The sequence below is a fragment of the Terrapene carolina genome, unplaced genomic scaffold, assembly GCF_002925995.2.
Source record: "Terrapene carolina triunguis isolate 2854851 unplaced genomic scaffold, T_m_triunguis-2.0 Scaffold230, whole genome shotgun sequence".
NCBI lineage: Eukaryota > Metazoa > Chordata > Testudines > Emydidae > Terrapene > Terrapene triunguis.
This window is the reverse complement of record NW_020664581.1, coordinates 91,673-105,948: the sequence shown is the minus strand read 5'-3', so window position 1 is coordinate 105,948 and position 14,276 is coordinate 91,673. Positions and strand designations below refer to the sequence as shown.

Below are 14,276 nucleotides of genomic sequence, written 5' to 3'. Positions count from 1 at the left end.
GGTTATAATCCCTGCACCAAGTTCCTTTTCAATACTAATGTTGGGAATACCAAAATGCAAACACTTCTGCTGGTGAATTTGGGATTGACGACAGAGAAGGGGAAATCAACAATTGTATTCCTTTATAAATTAACACTACTTTCTAATGTGAGCACACCGTATTTGGGCTCATGCCCTCAGGTTATCTGACCTGAAAACCCCAGGCTTGTTTCACTCGAATATTAATTACAATAATTTAGCAAAGTTTTAGAATTCATTTTACCTTCCAAAATGAGCTAGAAAACTCCCTCTGATTGGCTTATTCCCATGTAAAATTTAAAAAGTCTGTATAAGCCTAGTTGTGCTATTCCCTGTAAAAAGAACACTGTCGATTTAAAAATCCTATCTGGTGAAATAAAACTTTACTAATGTTACTAAGAAACAATCAATTATTAAAATGTAGACAGTAAAAACTCTCATGTACTCTTCACATTTTAAGCCAGATATTTAACTTTCGGCATCTTTCTGATCTTAAGGAACATCATTTAAATTACAGTCATATTTGTATGTCATGAATTTCTCTTTCAAGTTCTCACTGCTACAGTGTTTGGGTTGCAAATACTACAGAGAAAGGTTTATTTGTTTCTAAACAATTTTCTACTGGAATTTTTAACATCATGGTACATTTCTATTGTCCTTTGACTCTGCAATCCAGCCACCCAAAAAAAAAAAAAAAAAATCTAAATTTTGGATCAAATTGGAATTGTTGAATTCTTGAAGGCATAATTTACTTGCTATCTTAGTAAATTCAAAAAATATTAACACTATGTAGCAGAACTTATTTTAAAGTTTCATGTTAGTAGAGAGAGACTGCAGATGCTTCCCTGCTGGCTACAGTCTGTTAAGGTGAATATAAATTACAATCTGGTTTAAAAAGGAGTATCTGCTGATAACTTAGACATGAGAGATGGAAGGAAAGACCAGAACACCAAAGTAACCACCACTCACTTTCATCTTCTCTTTACCTGGATACATGAATCTGTAGCTCCTCTATATGCATGGACATCTGCCTCATCTGATCCTTTAGAACTGTGCAGGTCTCCTCTCTAGCATGGATCTCCTCTTCCTTCTTTTGAATAGCCTCAGTGAACTTCTTCTCCCATTTTTTGGACTCATCTATCACTCGATCCCTGTCATCCTGGAGGGAAGTCATGCTTCTGGTGAAGGCTGCAAGCTGGGCCAGGTTTTTGTTAAGGCTGCCTTGTAGCTGCTTGGCTTCTTGGTCCCTTCTGTGCAAGGAGTCTTGAATGTCTCTGACAGTCCCTTCCATATAATCTCTCTCTCTCTGCAAAGATGCCAGCTTTTCCTCCATGTTATTTATCTCCTTTGAGTGCTTGTCTTTTTCTTGTTCCAGTCTTCTCTCAAAATCTTCATCCTTTCTCTTCATTTGAATTTTAACATGCTCTTTGCCTGCCTGCAGCTCCTCTTTCACTTTGAGACTCTCTGCTAAAACCCTTGCTGTCTCACTCTGAGTATCATCCAGTAATATTCTGCAGGAAGCCAGCTCTGCTTGTGCTTTCTTGGTGTCTTCACATGCTTTGGCTAAGTTCTCTTTGGCTGCTGCAAGCTCCTTTTGAGACTCACTTTGAACAAACTGCAGAGCTTTAATAGTTCTCTCTAGACTACTGATCTTCTCCTGGCTTTTAATACAGTCCTTCTGCAACTGCTTCACCTCCTGCTGTTTCTGTTTCAGCAGCTCCTGAAGCTCTTTTGCATGACTTCTGCTGCCATCTCCCTTCCGAGCACATTTAAGTTTTTCTGCATATTCCTTCTGTGTCTCTGCCTCTGCCTCAGTTTTCTCTCTCGCCAGCTGCCGCTTCTCCTCCTCCAGCTCACTTACCATTCTTTGCAAGCTCTGGAGCTCAGATTTCAGTTGCTCATTTTTGGTTTGGAGGTCAACCATGTCTTGTTGATAGTTTCCAATACTTCCGTTAAGTTCTGCTAGCTGATTCATGAGCCTTTCCTCCAAGTCATCCTTCTCTGCCTCCAGCGTTTCCTTCAGCTTTGTCATTCTGACAAGTTGTTCTTCGATTTGTCTGTTAGTTAGTTCCATCTTGGCTACTGTTTCCTGAAGGGTGTTCAGTTCATGGACTTTTGCTGCCACTTGGCTCTCTAAGGCCTTCTTCTCCTCTCCTAAGGTTTCAACACTCCTGCAGATGCTGCCTACTTGTTCTTCTGCAGCCATTCTATTTTCCTCCAGTTCTGTGATTTGCTCTGTGAGCTGAGCTATTTGCTGTAAGTAAGTATTAATTTCATCATGTGAGCTGCTACCTTCATTTAATTTCTCTTCTGCCTCAGTTACAATGCCTGCTCTAAGAGGCTCTGGAGACTTTGCGCAGGGCCCTAAATCCACTTGATTGTCAGTCACTTCTAGAGGTAAAGCTGCTGTGGGAATAGCTTGATTTGCTCCTTCCACTATAGTTTTTTGGACACCATGCTTGGCTGCTGCCTCTAGGTTTTCCTTCAGCTTGGATTCTGTGCACTGTAATTGGTGCTTTAAGACTTCAACTTCTTGACTAAGAGAACCCTTTTCAGCCATTAATGCTTCAAGTTGAATGGAAAGAGATTGGCAGTCCCTCCTAGAGCTCTCTAGTGCCTCTCTAAGACTAGTGCTTGTCAAGAGAGCCATATCTCCATCCCTGTTTAGGTCACCCTCTATAGGGTGCAACTCTGCTCTCAGCCGTTCGTTCTCCTCCTCCAGTTCCAGGATCTTTTGTTGCTTGGATTTTGCAAACTTCCTCATTTTTTCTTTCATTCCCTCCATCTCCTGCTCAGCCTCCTGCAGCTGCTTATCTACTTCTCTTTTCTTAGCCTCAGCACCTTTCAACTTGCTGAAAATGTCTTGCTTTTCCTGCCTGATAGTTTCCAGAACACGATGAATTCGCTCAGCCTCATTACTTACATTCTCATAGGACTGCAAGAGGGTTTCATATTCTTTCTGCAGCTCCTTATATTTCTCTTGCCACTCAGAACTCTCAGCAGCCTGAGAACATTTCAAGGATTCAATCTCCTTCTCTAGCTTCTCCTTCTCTTGAGTGATCCCCTCTAGAGCCAGCTTCAGGTTTTCACAAGAGCTATCAAGGTTCTGATTTTCCATTAAAGCCTTGTCAACTTCTGCAATGAGTTTCTCTCTCTCTTCAGTGACACCTACTAACTTTTCTGATAATGCATCTTTTTCCCTATCCCAATCACAAACCTGGCTCTCCATATCTGCCAACCTCAGAGAGAGATTTTCTATAGTCATTTTGGCAGTAGCCAGCTCCTCTTTTAGAGTCTTGCTCGCTTTAATTGCCTCTTTTCTAGAGATGAGTGCAGCCTGCAGCTTTCTCTGCATTTGGTTCTTAGATTTGGCTTCTTCAGCCCCCTCATCTGGTCTCTGCTGGACTTCAAGAAGCTCAGCTTTCAGTCGCTTTCTTTGTTCCTCGTGCATACTAGTTTGTTTTTCCAGTTGACTGTGCAGAGTCTTGATCAAGTCTTCTTTTTCCAGGAAATCTCTCTGTACATGAGTAAGAGCGTTGCTTTTCTCCCTTAGCTGCAAGTTTAAGAGTTCAATTTCTTCATCCTTTTTGCTCATGAGATTTTTTAGCTCCTCTACTTCTTGTTTAAGTGCCTTCAGATTGTCCTGTCTGGAAATCTCTGCTTGACTTTTTTCCAGTTCTGCCTGAAGACTTGGTGCATGGGCTTCCGTCTGGTGACAGGTGCTCTTCAGACCTTCCATCTCTGAGAGCAATTGTGCTATGTGCTCTTGTAGCTGAATGACTGCTTCTGATTTGCAAGCAAGATCACTTTCCAAATGACTGACTTTGAATTCTAGTTCATCTTTCTTGGTCTGCAGATTCTTGAGCTCCGCCTTAAACTCTTCCACAGAAACATCTGTCTCCTGTAAGAGGTTATTTGTTTTAGTATTTTCTACTTCCAAGCATGAAGACTCAATCCAGCCTTGGTTCCAGCCAGAATGCTGTATATTTCCTGCAAGCTCTTGTGTTACATCAAGTACAGACTCAGCTGACCTTTGGAAATGGATGCCTGGCAGAGAATGGCTCTCTGTACACTCTCTCTGTGCTTGGAGTTGCCTGAGCTGATCTTGGATGCTTTCCTTCTCTTTGCTTTGCTTACCAAACTGTTCTTGTAGGAGATTGTAATCATCCTTCTGCTGTTTCAGCTGCTCTCTGTGGTGACGATCTTTTTCTTGAGCCTTCTTTATAGTGTCCTTACGGGAAGTCAGTGCTTCCTGAAGCTTCTTTTTAAGTTGCTCTTTTTCTTGTTCAAGGGCTGAGATTCTCTCTTTCAGGGCAGACTTATGTTCTTCAAACCCTGCAGCAGCTGGACTGTTCACCTCATCCTCTTTAGAAGCAGCTGGGTCAGAACCTTCTAAGCACTTATTGGCTGTGATAAGTTTCTGGATGGCTGACTGGCTTTCCATAATTTCAGCCTTCGAATCAATTAGGTTGGTCTTATCCTGCAAACTTTTCTTCATCTCCTCAATCAGAGCCTGCAACTGTGCTTCAGCTGCTTCCTTCTCCAGCAAGTCCTTCTGGATGCTCTGCAGCTCAGCTTCCCTTTCAGAAAGCAACTGCATGAGAGACATCTCCCTGGCTTGGCTTTCAGGAGTCACGTCTCCCTCTGCATTTAGGCCACTTGCTGTAGTTTCTTCCACTTCAGCTTTCTGAGCTTCTGCCCCAAACGTCCCTCTCACTTGCACCAGCTCATTCTCTAGCTTGTTGACCTTCTTCAGAAGTTCCTTCCTGTTGATGAGAGCTGCCTGCAGCTTTCGCTTCACTTGCTCATTTTCTTTTTTGAGATGCTGCAGTTCACTTCCTAGCACCTCTCTCTCCTTACACACTGCCGCCACCATCTCACTCTGCTGCTCAGACCCCTTGCATTTCAGACACAAGTCTTCTGCTTCTCCCGTCTGTCCCATCTGCTGGTCTCTTATCTCCTCAGTTTTCAGCAATAAGCTCATCTGCTCTTTAAGGCCATTTAGCTCACACCCCAGAGCAAATTTCTCTTCATTCAGCTGGCCTATTTTCTCAGACATTGTGATGCTGATTTCAGTCACCTGCTGATCCCTCTCCAGTAAAGCTTGCTGGAGGTTCTCATTATCCCCAGTCCGTTCAGCAAGAAGCTGTTCTAGCCTTGCTGTGTCAAGCTCCTTTGAGACAATGTCTTGGGTAAGCTCCTCTATCTTGACTGTGTTCTTCCTCAGATGTTCTTGCAGATCAAGCACTTCACACTCCGTTTTCTGGAGCTGGTTTCTCAGACTTTTTGCTAGAGCATCCTGTTTCGAAAGCTGAAGCTGTGCCTCATCCAGGTCCTTTTGCAAAGCTTCAATTTTTATCTCTTTGGATTTATATTCATTTTTCAGGCTCTGGATTTGTTCTTTCAGTAGACTGTGCTGTATAGTTCTGCTTTCATAGTCAGATAGCCTCTGCTTTTCTGAATCCATTAGACTTCCCTCAAGCTGCTTCACTTGCTCCTTTAGTTCTGTTATGGTACAAAGCTCCTTCATCTGAGACAGGAGCTGATCTCTCTCTTCAGTCAGAACATGCAATGCACTGTTAGAGTTCTCTGCATTTTTCTTGCATTCCTCAGCCAGCTGGGTTAGCCTATTTATTTCTGCCACTTTCTCTTCTGAGTCTTTCTTATACAATTCCTCTGATTTCTGCAGACTTGTTTGCAGCTCCATAATTTTTATTTGCAACTGTGTCAGCTCCTGAGGCTGAGAAAGACCAAGCTCTGTAGTTGCTGCAGAGAGCCCTCCTCTAAGCCCTTGCACTGCCTCCATTTCCCCTCCACTGTGGGTGATGTGCTCCAGGGGTACTCCTGGGAAGCTGTCTGTCTCTTCCTGAAGCACAGAGGTTTTCTGCACTTCCTCCACTGTCAGCGAGCAGCTGCTCAATTCACTCTGGATAGATGAGGTCTTTTGTCCTTCTCCCTCGAGGAATCTTATCTGGAATCTTCCTCCCATAAGGTTTATTTCTTCCTCTGCCCAGTTCATTGCAGGTGTTTGGCTTCCTGGGTCCAGGAGCTGTCCCTTCAGAAATGTTATCTCCTCTTGAGCTTCCCTCAATTCCAGGAGCAAGACTGACAGCTCTTTATGTTTCGCTGCAGAAAGATACTCCAGAATACCAGCTGGGCCACTTTCTTCAGCAGACTGCCCGCTGCTGCTTCTGGGGTTTTCGTCTGTACCGGTCTAGAACAAGAAAAAAGAGCTAGTCTCAAATAAACCACAATTCTCTTGAACCCCATGAAAGGGTTGACTTACTCTGACCCTGCATCTGGATGCCTCTGCCTCATTTTCCCACTTTGCTGATACCATAAAGTGTACACACTTTACATGTTGCAGCTAAGGTTCCCATTTCTTGGACTGTTTATTGGAACATAAAGGTATTCAAGGACCTTTACAGCAGTTCTCTTCAGGTCCCTTTATATCCTTCCCAATTACCCATGTCAGAGCTTCAGGGATTGGCTCTGAGCGCCCTGCCATAGGCTCACCTGCTAGTTCTCAGATGCCCATAGTTTCTCTAGAGACAGACTCTAAAGTGTTCTTCTCTTCCTGTGCCTCTCCCAGGTCTCCCTGTAGGCCTCTTCCACAAGTATCTTCCTGGGCTCCTGTCCCAGATCCCTCTGGGTAGGGAGCTCTCCTGGTACCACTTCAAACAGAGTTTTTATGGGGAGATCTACACCAGGTCTTTCCCAGCTTCTGGTTTAACCGTACTATATGAGAGGAACCTACTTTTTATTTCCTGCCTTGATTATTTGACCAGTTACATAACCCTTCCTAATTGTCTTTTACAGTGATTTCAAGCAGCTGCTGCCATTCCAAGGGCAAAAGGGTTCATTCTTTCCCTGCCAGTGCAGGGAAAAGGTCAGCACACCCAGTCTCACATCTTCAGTGCAGGCATCAAGGAATTGCCACATTGGGATTAGGTGTGGGAAGAAGGGTAAGATCAGCACGACAGGAACTTCAGACCAGAAATGTAACCAGACTCCTGTGGGAGGTCTTGTTCACACACAGCGTCAAATCCTTAACCATTTTAGCATCCTCTGCCACTTCTGTTGCTGGGCTGTAAGCCAGATAGGGGTTTGGTCCCCACTGAGCCTGTTTATAGGGCTCTAAAACAAGAGGGTTGTTCCCTATTCTGTGTCTGATGCCAGGATCAGAGGGCTAGACAGGACATCTGGACCAAGGTATTTGCTCTTATTCAAGGAGCATTCCTTGTGGTCTCACTCTCTTCTGGAGATAGGGGGGCAATGAATCCTCCTCAGAGCAAAGGGTGGAGGTCACCTATCCCCCCCCCCCTCGTATTTATGCTAATTCCCCATAACATTAATATTCTGGTGTTGCAATGGCTGTGCTGCTGTCAAGCTGGAGGAAGGGACTGATTAACAAGGAATGATTAAAGAGAGCTAAATACATAGAGCCTTGCTCAGCACCATAATAGCACCATCAGGTTGTATGATTGTGGAAGCTCTATAATTTGAGCCTTTTCAAACTAGATTGGACATTACCTAGACTATAGACTTGTCTAACTTTGTGATAGAACCTATATTGCCAAGGTCATACCTGGGTTAGAGCCATGGTATCTTCAGATGGCTGAGGAGATTGTGGTTCATTATTCACTAGTGTTGCTGAATGACCTAGTGACAAAATACATGCATGTCACCAGCAGAAAATCCAGATCCACAGCAAGCCAGTGAGCAGACGGAAATTGATCCAGACACATGGGGCTGGAGCTTCCTCAAGTCCTCAGGAAGTGAGGGGAGAAGAGAGATAGACAGTGGTGCCCGAGGGCAGGCTCCCCTCACCCTCCAGACCTATCAGCCTATCCCTTTGACTGGGGCACCACATGGTGCAGGACCTTCCTTAACTCATGGGGATGGAGTGAGTTGGAGAAAGGGGGAAGAGAAGGGCAACCAGGGCAGGCTCCCCCACCAGGATCCAGCAAGTCCATTCCCCTCTCTGCAATAACAGCCTTCTCTTGCTGCCAGCTAACATAGTTAGTCCTGAAGTTCAAGCGGTAGCACATAACATAATTAGTTTTTACCTTTTGCTTTAAAAATACTCCTAGAAAATTAAAAACAAAAAATTATGTTAAAAGAACACTGAGGTGGCAAGTCAAGCTCTTGAATGTTAGCAAATGCCAGAATTATGATTTCCCATGCGTTTTAATTCTGCCCCCCTTTGCATGTGCATTATGATACAGTCTTTACTTACATAATCACATGCTATTTTTTCCACAGGACACCTGCTTCATTCAGTGCAGGACACACAAGTGGACAGATTCAAGAAAAACTAAATCTGGTATTTCCTAAATTTCAAGAGCTTGACTTTGCAACCTAAATAACATTTTTAACATTGTTTTATTTGTATGCAAGAATCTTACTAGACACGATGGACAAAGGAGGGAAAACAGAGGCACAAAGAGGGGAAGTGACTTGCCCATGGTCACACAGCAGGTTAGTGACAGAGCAAGGAACAGAATGAAGATCTCCTGACTCCCAGCCCAGTGTCCTATCCCCTGGACAATGCTGCCTCGCACCTTTCCTATATACTACCTCAGACTCTGATCCTACCAACCCTTCTCTCTCCTTCTTATCTCAGAGGCCACCTCATAACCCAATATAAAAATCTTCCTCCCCACTGTGCCACCTCAGATTTACTCCCTCTGTCTCCCCATGTATAGTATCAGAACCTTCCTCTTTCTGCACAGCTTCAGAACCTGACCTCAAAGTCCCTCTCCCTGAATCACTTCAGACCCTTCCATGAAGCCTCATAGCCTCTCCCCAGCTGTGCAGTCTCCCTAACTTCTCCAATTCTGTGACGTTACCATCAGGCCCAGGTGAGTAGTATCCAGAGCAGGATGGTCCTTCTTGAGTCAGCAAGTCCAGTAACTTGGAATCAGTTCCAGTGCTGTCAGTCTATTGGAAAACAAAGATTGGTTGGTTGGTTCAGAGCTGTAATCATCACCCTTGGACTCAGCTGTTTTAGCTGCCTGGCACACTGTCTGACCACTCTGAATCCTGCTACTTTAAGACCTACATCTGCAGCCTAATGGAGATACAAAACATTGCATAAGATACTAGATAAAAGCCTGAATGCAGATCTCAGTGATCTATCAAGTTAACCCTTAGGGCACCAAGAAATATCAACATCCTAAGCACCTCCCCCACCACACCCTATATGTGACCCCCACATTCCTTCTCTTCTCCAAAAAGGAGCAACTCCATTTTCCTATCCTTCCATCATTTTCCTTCGACACACCAGGTGAGGGCCTTTCCCAGCAGGCAGAGCATCCTGTGACGTTAACAGACCAACTCAGATCAAAGCCAGAGATTAATTCACTTATGGGTGAATATCGAAGAAATGTTAAGTGTCCTGGTATATGTGGAGCAATTCACTTGTGTGTGCATATCAAAGAACATAAGAATATAAGTACGGTCATATTGGGTCAGACCAAAGATCCATCTAGCCCCAGTATCCTGTCTTCCAACAGTGGCCAATGCCCCAGAGCAAATGAACAGAACAGGTAATATCAAGTGATCCATCCCCTGTTGCCCATTCCCAGCTTCTGGCAAACAGAAGAAATGTTAATGTTATTGTCTTCACTTACCTATAACCTGTTGTTTACTATCGTATTACATTATGTATACCCGGTAATTAAATAACCCTAGATTGAAGTGTGTGTTAGTGTTAAGATGTAAATGTACTGGATGTGTAAACTTACTGAAAAATAACAAAAGATTGTTTCTGGCTATCACATTGCGTTTATATTACCGTTTACCCATTGCACAAGATTGGAGTCTTGGAAATGTAAAAGATTGCTAACTGCGGAGCATGGGTTGTTGTGTTCGACAATGAAAGTTCACAGATTCTGTTTGCATTTAATCAACAAAAGAAGAGCCCATGTTGTGATGAAAACATTTGCCAGATTGCTTTCCACAGAAAGCAGCTATAAGAATGGATCCAAGGATTGATCCTGTATCTCTGAACTGTTTGGGATTCTAACAGGGCGGACTACTGAACAAGTAGACAGAGATCCCCAGAATTACCCTGGGCAACCCCGAGGAACTTTTGGAAAACCAGCAGATCACTACATCTCTATCATCATTTTGGACTTACTAACTGACTCACCTGTTAATGTATTTTACCTGCTTTAACCTCTCAATAACTCTAATTTCTTTTCTTACTAATAAAAGTGGTTTATCCTTTGGAAAGAAAACCTCAAATCAGGAACCAGGAGCTTTGCTGATGGACTTTGACCAGAGGGCTGGGACTCAGCCTCCCCATGCCCCAGATGTTGCTACAGCAGAAATGGTCTGGATGCATATCCTGGCGGATGACAAAGCATGGGAGCACGAAATAAAGATTGAGAGCCACTTCAGACAGCATGACAAGCCCATACTCTCCAGAAACTCTGTCACTGGCAATTGTTGCTGCTTTATGCCACTTTTCTTCTTCTGCTTTTTAGCCGGAAGTGACAGGACCCGAGAAGTGCAGAAGGCGGAGCATATTGTGGAAAGAAAGAGTAGAATGTGCTGCTCACAGAAGGGACAGACTCTCCTTCCTCCTCAGAACTTCCTACTAAAACCCAGGAAATTAGCTGATCTCTTGGTGACATTCAGACAGGGATCTAGTTTTGTAAGACTCAGTGCATTAGGCCTTTCATCTCTAAAAAAGAGGTTCACATATGGATTGACACAGACTTAAAAAGAATTCTGTGATCTTAAGTCTCAGATCTTAATTCCCGGTACACACTGGCCAACATCACAAACCACCACAGACATTTGGCCATGCTGGTAATTTGTGCAGAAGCAAACCAAGACTAGAATAGCAAGGGTCTGTGGCTCAGAAATGAGGCACATTAGCAAAGCTAGGGTGCCCCCTCGACAAAAATAATGCAAATCAGGGGGCATAAGGAAACAGCACACTTCGTATTCAAACAAACCTAGCAGAGCAGAAATGAGGCTGAAGTTAAATTTAAGCAAGTTCCAGCAATACCAGTCAATTAAGTATTACAGCTTCCCATCAGAGCAGGGAGGTAGAGAAATATGTAGCTGTGTATTATTTTATAGCAGCAGTAGCCCTAAGCAAACCTCTCAACAATCACTCTCAAAAGCAACGCAGAGACACTGAAAAGCTTTGGGAACAAAACTGATGTCTGTTACCATCATGTACAGACCATACAATAGCAATACAGGCCACTGGGGAGTCATTCAGGATCACAGACTGCTCCATTAGGCACGATCTCCAACCCAAAGTGCAAGACTGCTTTTGCCTTCATGAGTGGCAATGTCACCCATATTTATACAAACCGGGAAGAGGATGGCTGTCCAATTCAGATTAGATCTGAGCATGAGTCCAGCCTCCCCCTGGGTTGGATTCATAATCATACAAATCTCAGTCTAAAATAAACACTTGATAAAAGATGCTTAAATGGCAATGGCCCTCCCCACTCCCAGCACTGGGCCCCATCTAATCTGTAGCTTCTTGCGCAGGGTGACCATTAGTAGTAAAAAGAACCAAATAAAGTGGCTTTGGTACATCCTGAAATGGGACAAACTCCCCCTTGCTTTTAAATCAATGACTAATAAAGAGTTAGACAGTGGCAAAATGTGAACAGTCATCTAAAACACAAACATAACCAGAGGAATAACCTGATAGCTTAGAGGCTGTGAGCCCCATGCCACTCACTCTTTCAAGCCAACAGGAGACGGGTGTGCTGGGTGGGCGGTGATATTACACCATCACCACTGCACCCCTGCTAACTGGTTGGAATGGAGGACGGTGCTTTGGAAAGAGCCCCGACCTTGCTTTCAGCTAAATTCTTAATGCAGGTATTTGGGGGCAGAGACCCCTCCCCCCCCATCAGCCAGTCTATCCAGCATGGAGTGAGGCAACAGGTGGTCCCCTAATACTACTACTCTTGACCTCATCTATAGGTTGTTTTTAAGGTCATCATACCATAGCTGTTCACCATCGAATGGACTGTGCAAAGGTTCCATCTCCCTGCTCTAAACAACAGGGACAAAAATATTCTACTAATCCCCTGCTCCTGCTTGACAAAGGATCACTGTTTTCTCTTCTATGAGAGATCACTTATAAGGCAATGGGAGTGCATGGGGCTGAAATGCAACCTGTAACACAAAGTTAAACCTTTAGAGTGGTGCTCCCTAGGACCTAGATCAACTGGATATCAACTGGACACAGGACACCGCAGAATGGAAATGTGGCAGAACAGGGAGCAGTTGTGTGGACTGGGGAGGTTTGACAATGGATGAAGGGGGCTCAAAAAATCCCACATAACTAGTAAACAGGAATGGGGTTTGCTTTCCAGCCAAGTACAAGCTGTATTTAGAGGCCATTTCCACATTAATCCGGCTAATAATAACCTAGCAAAGAGGATTGTTAGAAGAAGACTCAACAGCTTATGGGAAACAGTTTAAGGTCATGTCCTCAACCTATTTTAGGTTTTGTTCAGTCTGGCTGCTTGGTCATTACCTGGTTTGAATCTTCCATGCTCATCACAGCTTCATGCTGAGCCTCCAGGAGGGTATGTTGAGAGCACAGGGTCTCTGAAATGTTCACAAACAAGTGGTCATTAACCTTCAGAGAAGACACTCTTCTCCCTGAGTAAGGGAAGCACTCTGGTACTCCCCAGAGAGCAGGGTCCAGGGCTGTCCACAACATGCAAGTGGAGGAGGAGATATGGAGTCACCCCAGGACGGAGCATTAGTTCAAGCACTCTTCAGAGAAAGGTTAGGATTGCCCTGGCAGAGGCATGTCACCAGGACAGAGCACTACTTTGGGCACCTTTCAGAACAAAGCTATTATTGTCCTGGAGAGGGAAAGTAAAGGGCAATCAGTAGAGCTGGTAGGCTTTAAAAATGTTTGCTGTGAGGAAAAAACCCACAATCATTCTAACCGAACTCCTCACATTTCATTTTGATAAAGTGAAATGAAAAACTATTAGAAGGGTTATTAAATTAAATAATTTATCAGAATAAACTGGAATAGGGTTCAAAATGCAAGGGCCTTAATTTAAAAGTGAGGATGTTAGAAGAAAGCACACTCAATTTGCCTCAGTAACTTTCGGTAAACTGGCACCTAGATACTATGGTGATGGACACATTACAAAAAGCTAGACAGAAACAGAAACCGGGATAAAAGTGCTGATCTATTGTATTTGTAGGTAATGATTTTAATAAATAAAGAATTGACTTTCTTGATTCATTACTGCAGGCAAGGAATTTCCATCTGGATCTAGTATTGTTTGTGACAAGTTATTGTCCAGATTTTATCGTGACTGATTTTTAAATGTGTATCCTCTAATACATTCTCCTAGAGCTATGCCTGCATAAAAGAGCTAGACATGTAACTTGCTCATTTTCATGCTGGTGTCTTGCCAGTAGGAGTTTTTCGTTTTATGAATAGTCAATTCTATTAAAGATGTTGCCTCAGCCTTTTAGCAGTATAAAAGGCCAGTTAAGATGCAATTTATGCAAGGTTTTTTTTTTCCCTCCAGCAACACTAACTTCAGCACATTGCAAAAACTGAGCCTTTTTTTCTGGTTAAGCACAGTTTTCTATTATGGTGGAAAATATATATGATAACATACAGAATCAGCCATAGAACCAGGTTAACACTGTTGTGGGAACCTTAATTTCTGCACTTCCTGGCTCCAAATGTACAACCTTAATATTGCATTAATGCAGTGAGATAGCGGTTGTTCATTTGTTTTTTTTGTCTGTTTGTTACATTTAGAGTTGACATCAGAGGAAAAATATTTGCTTAAGTAACACCTAACATGCATTTTGAGAAAGCCCTGATGAACTATTCCCTCTGAGATTTGTGACATCTTTATATCACACTGGCTGGACTGTAGCTGGTCTGCTTTTCATGATGATGATTCATTTTCACTGGATTCATCTCACACTGAACTCTGCCAGGGATAGCCATACCCTTTTTGCCACCTAGTGGATCAAGAAAATGCTACATATTTTGTAATCTGTTTACAGAGTGAAGATGAACAGACATTTCATAATCTTTGGCATCTATAGCTTGTGGTTCTAGGGTGACCACATGTCCCGATTTTATAGGGACAGTCCCAATTTTTGGGTCTTTTTCTTATATAGGCTCCTATTACCCCCTGCCCCCGTCCCAATTTTTCACATTTGCTGTCTGGTCACCCTACGTTAGGGTGACGGGAGGTGGCAGAGCAAAAAAAAAAAAAAAC

At 43.4% G+C, this 14,276-nt stretch overlaps 1 protein-coding gene across 2 annotated transcripts in view; it reads right to left on the bottom strand.

The window, feature by feature from the left end:
• The window catches only part of GOLGB1 (golgin B1), a 117,374-nt gene that overhangs the window by 54,393 nt on the left and 48,705 nt on the right, over positions 1-14,276 (bottom strand). For both annotated transcript variants that reach the window (XM_026656379.1, XM_026656380.1), the window contains exons 11-14: positions 12,542-12,615; positions 8,871-8,961; positions 7,607-7,680; positions 1,005-6,232 (exon numbers count right to left, since the gene is read on the bottom strand). In XM_026656379.1, coding sequence (XP_026512164.1) covers positions 1,005-6,232; positions 7,607-7,680; positions 8,871-8,961; positions 12,542-12,615 — 5,467 coding nt within the window. The remainder of the gene's footprint in view (positions 1-1,004; positions 6,233-7,606; positions 7,681-8,870; positions 8,962-12,541; positions 12,616-14,276) is intronic.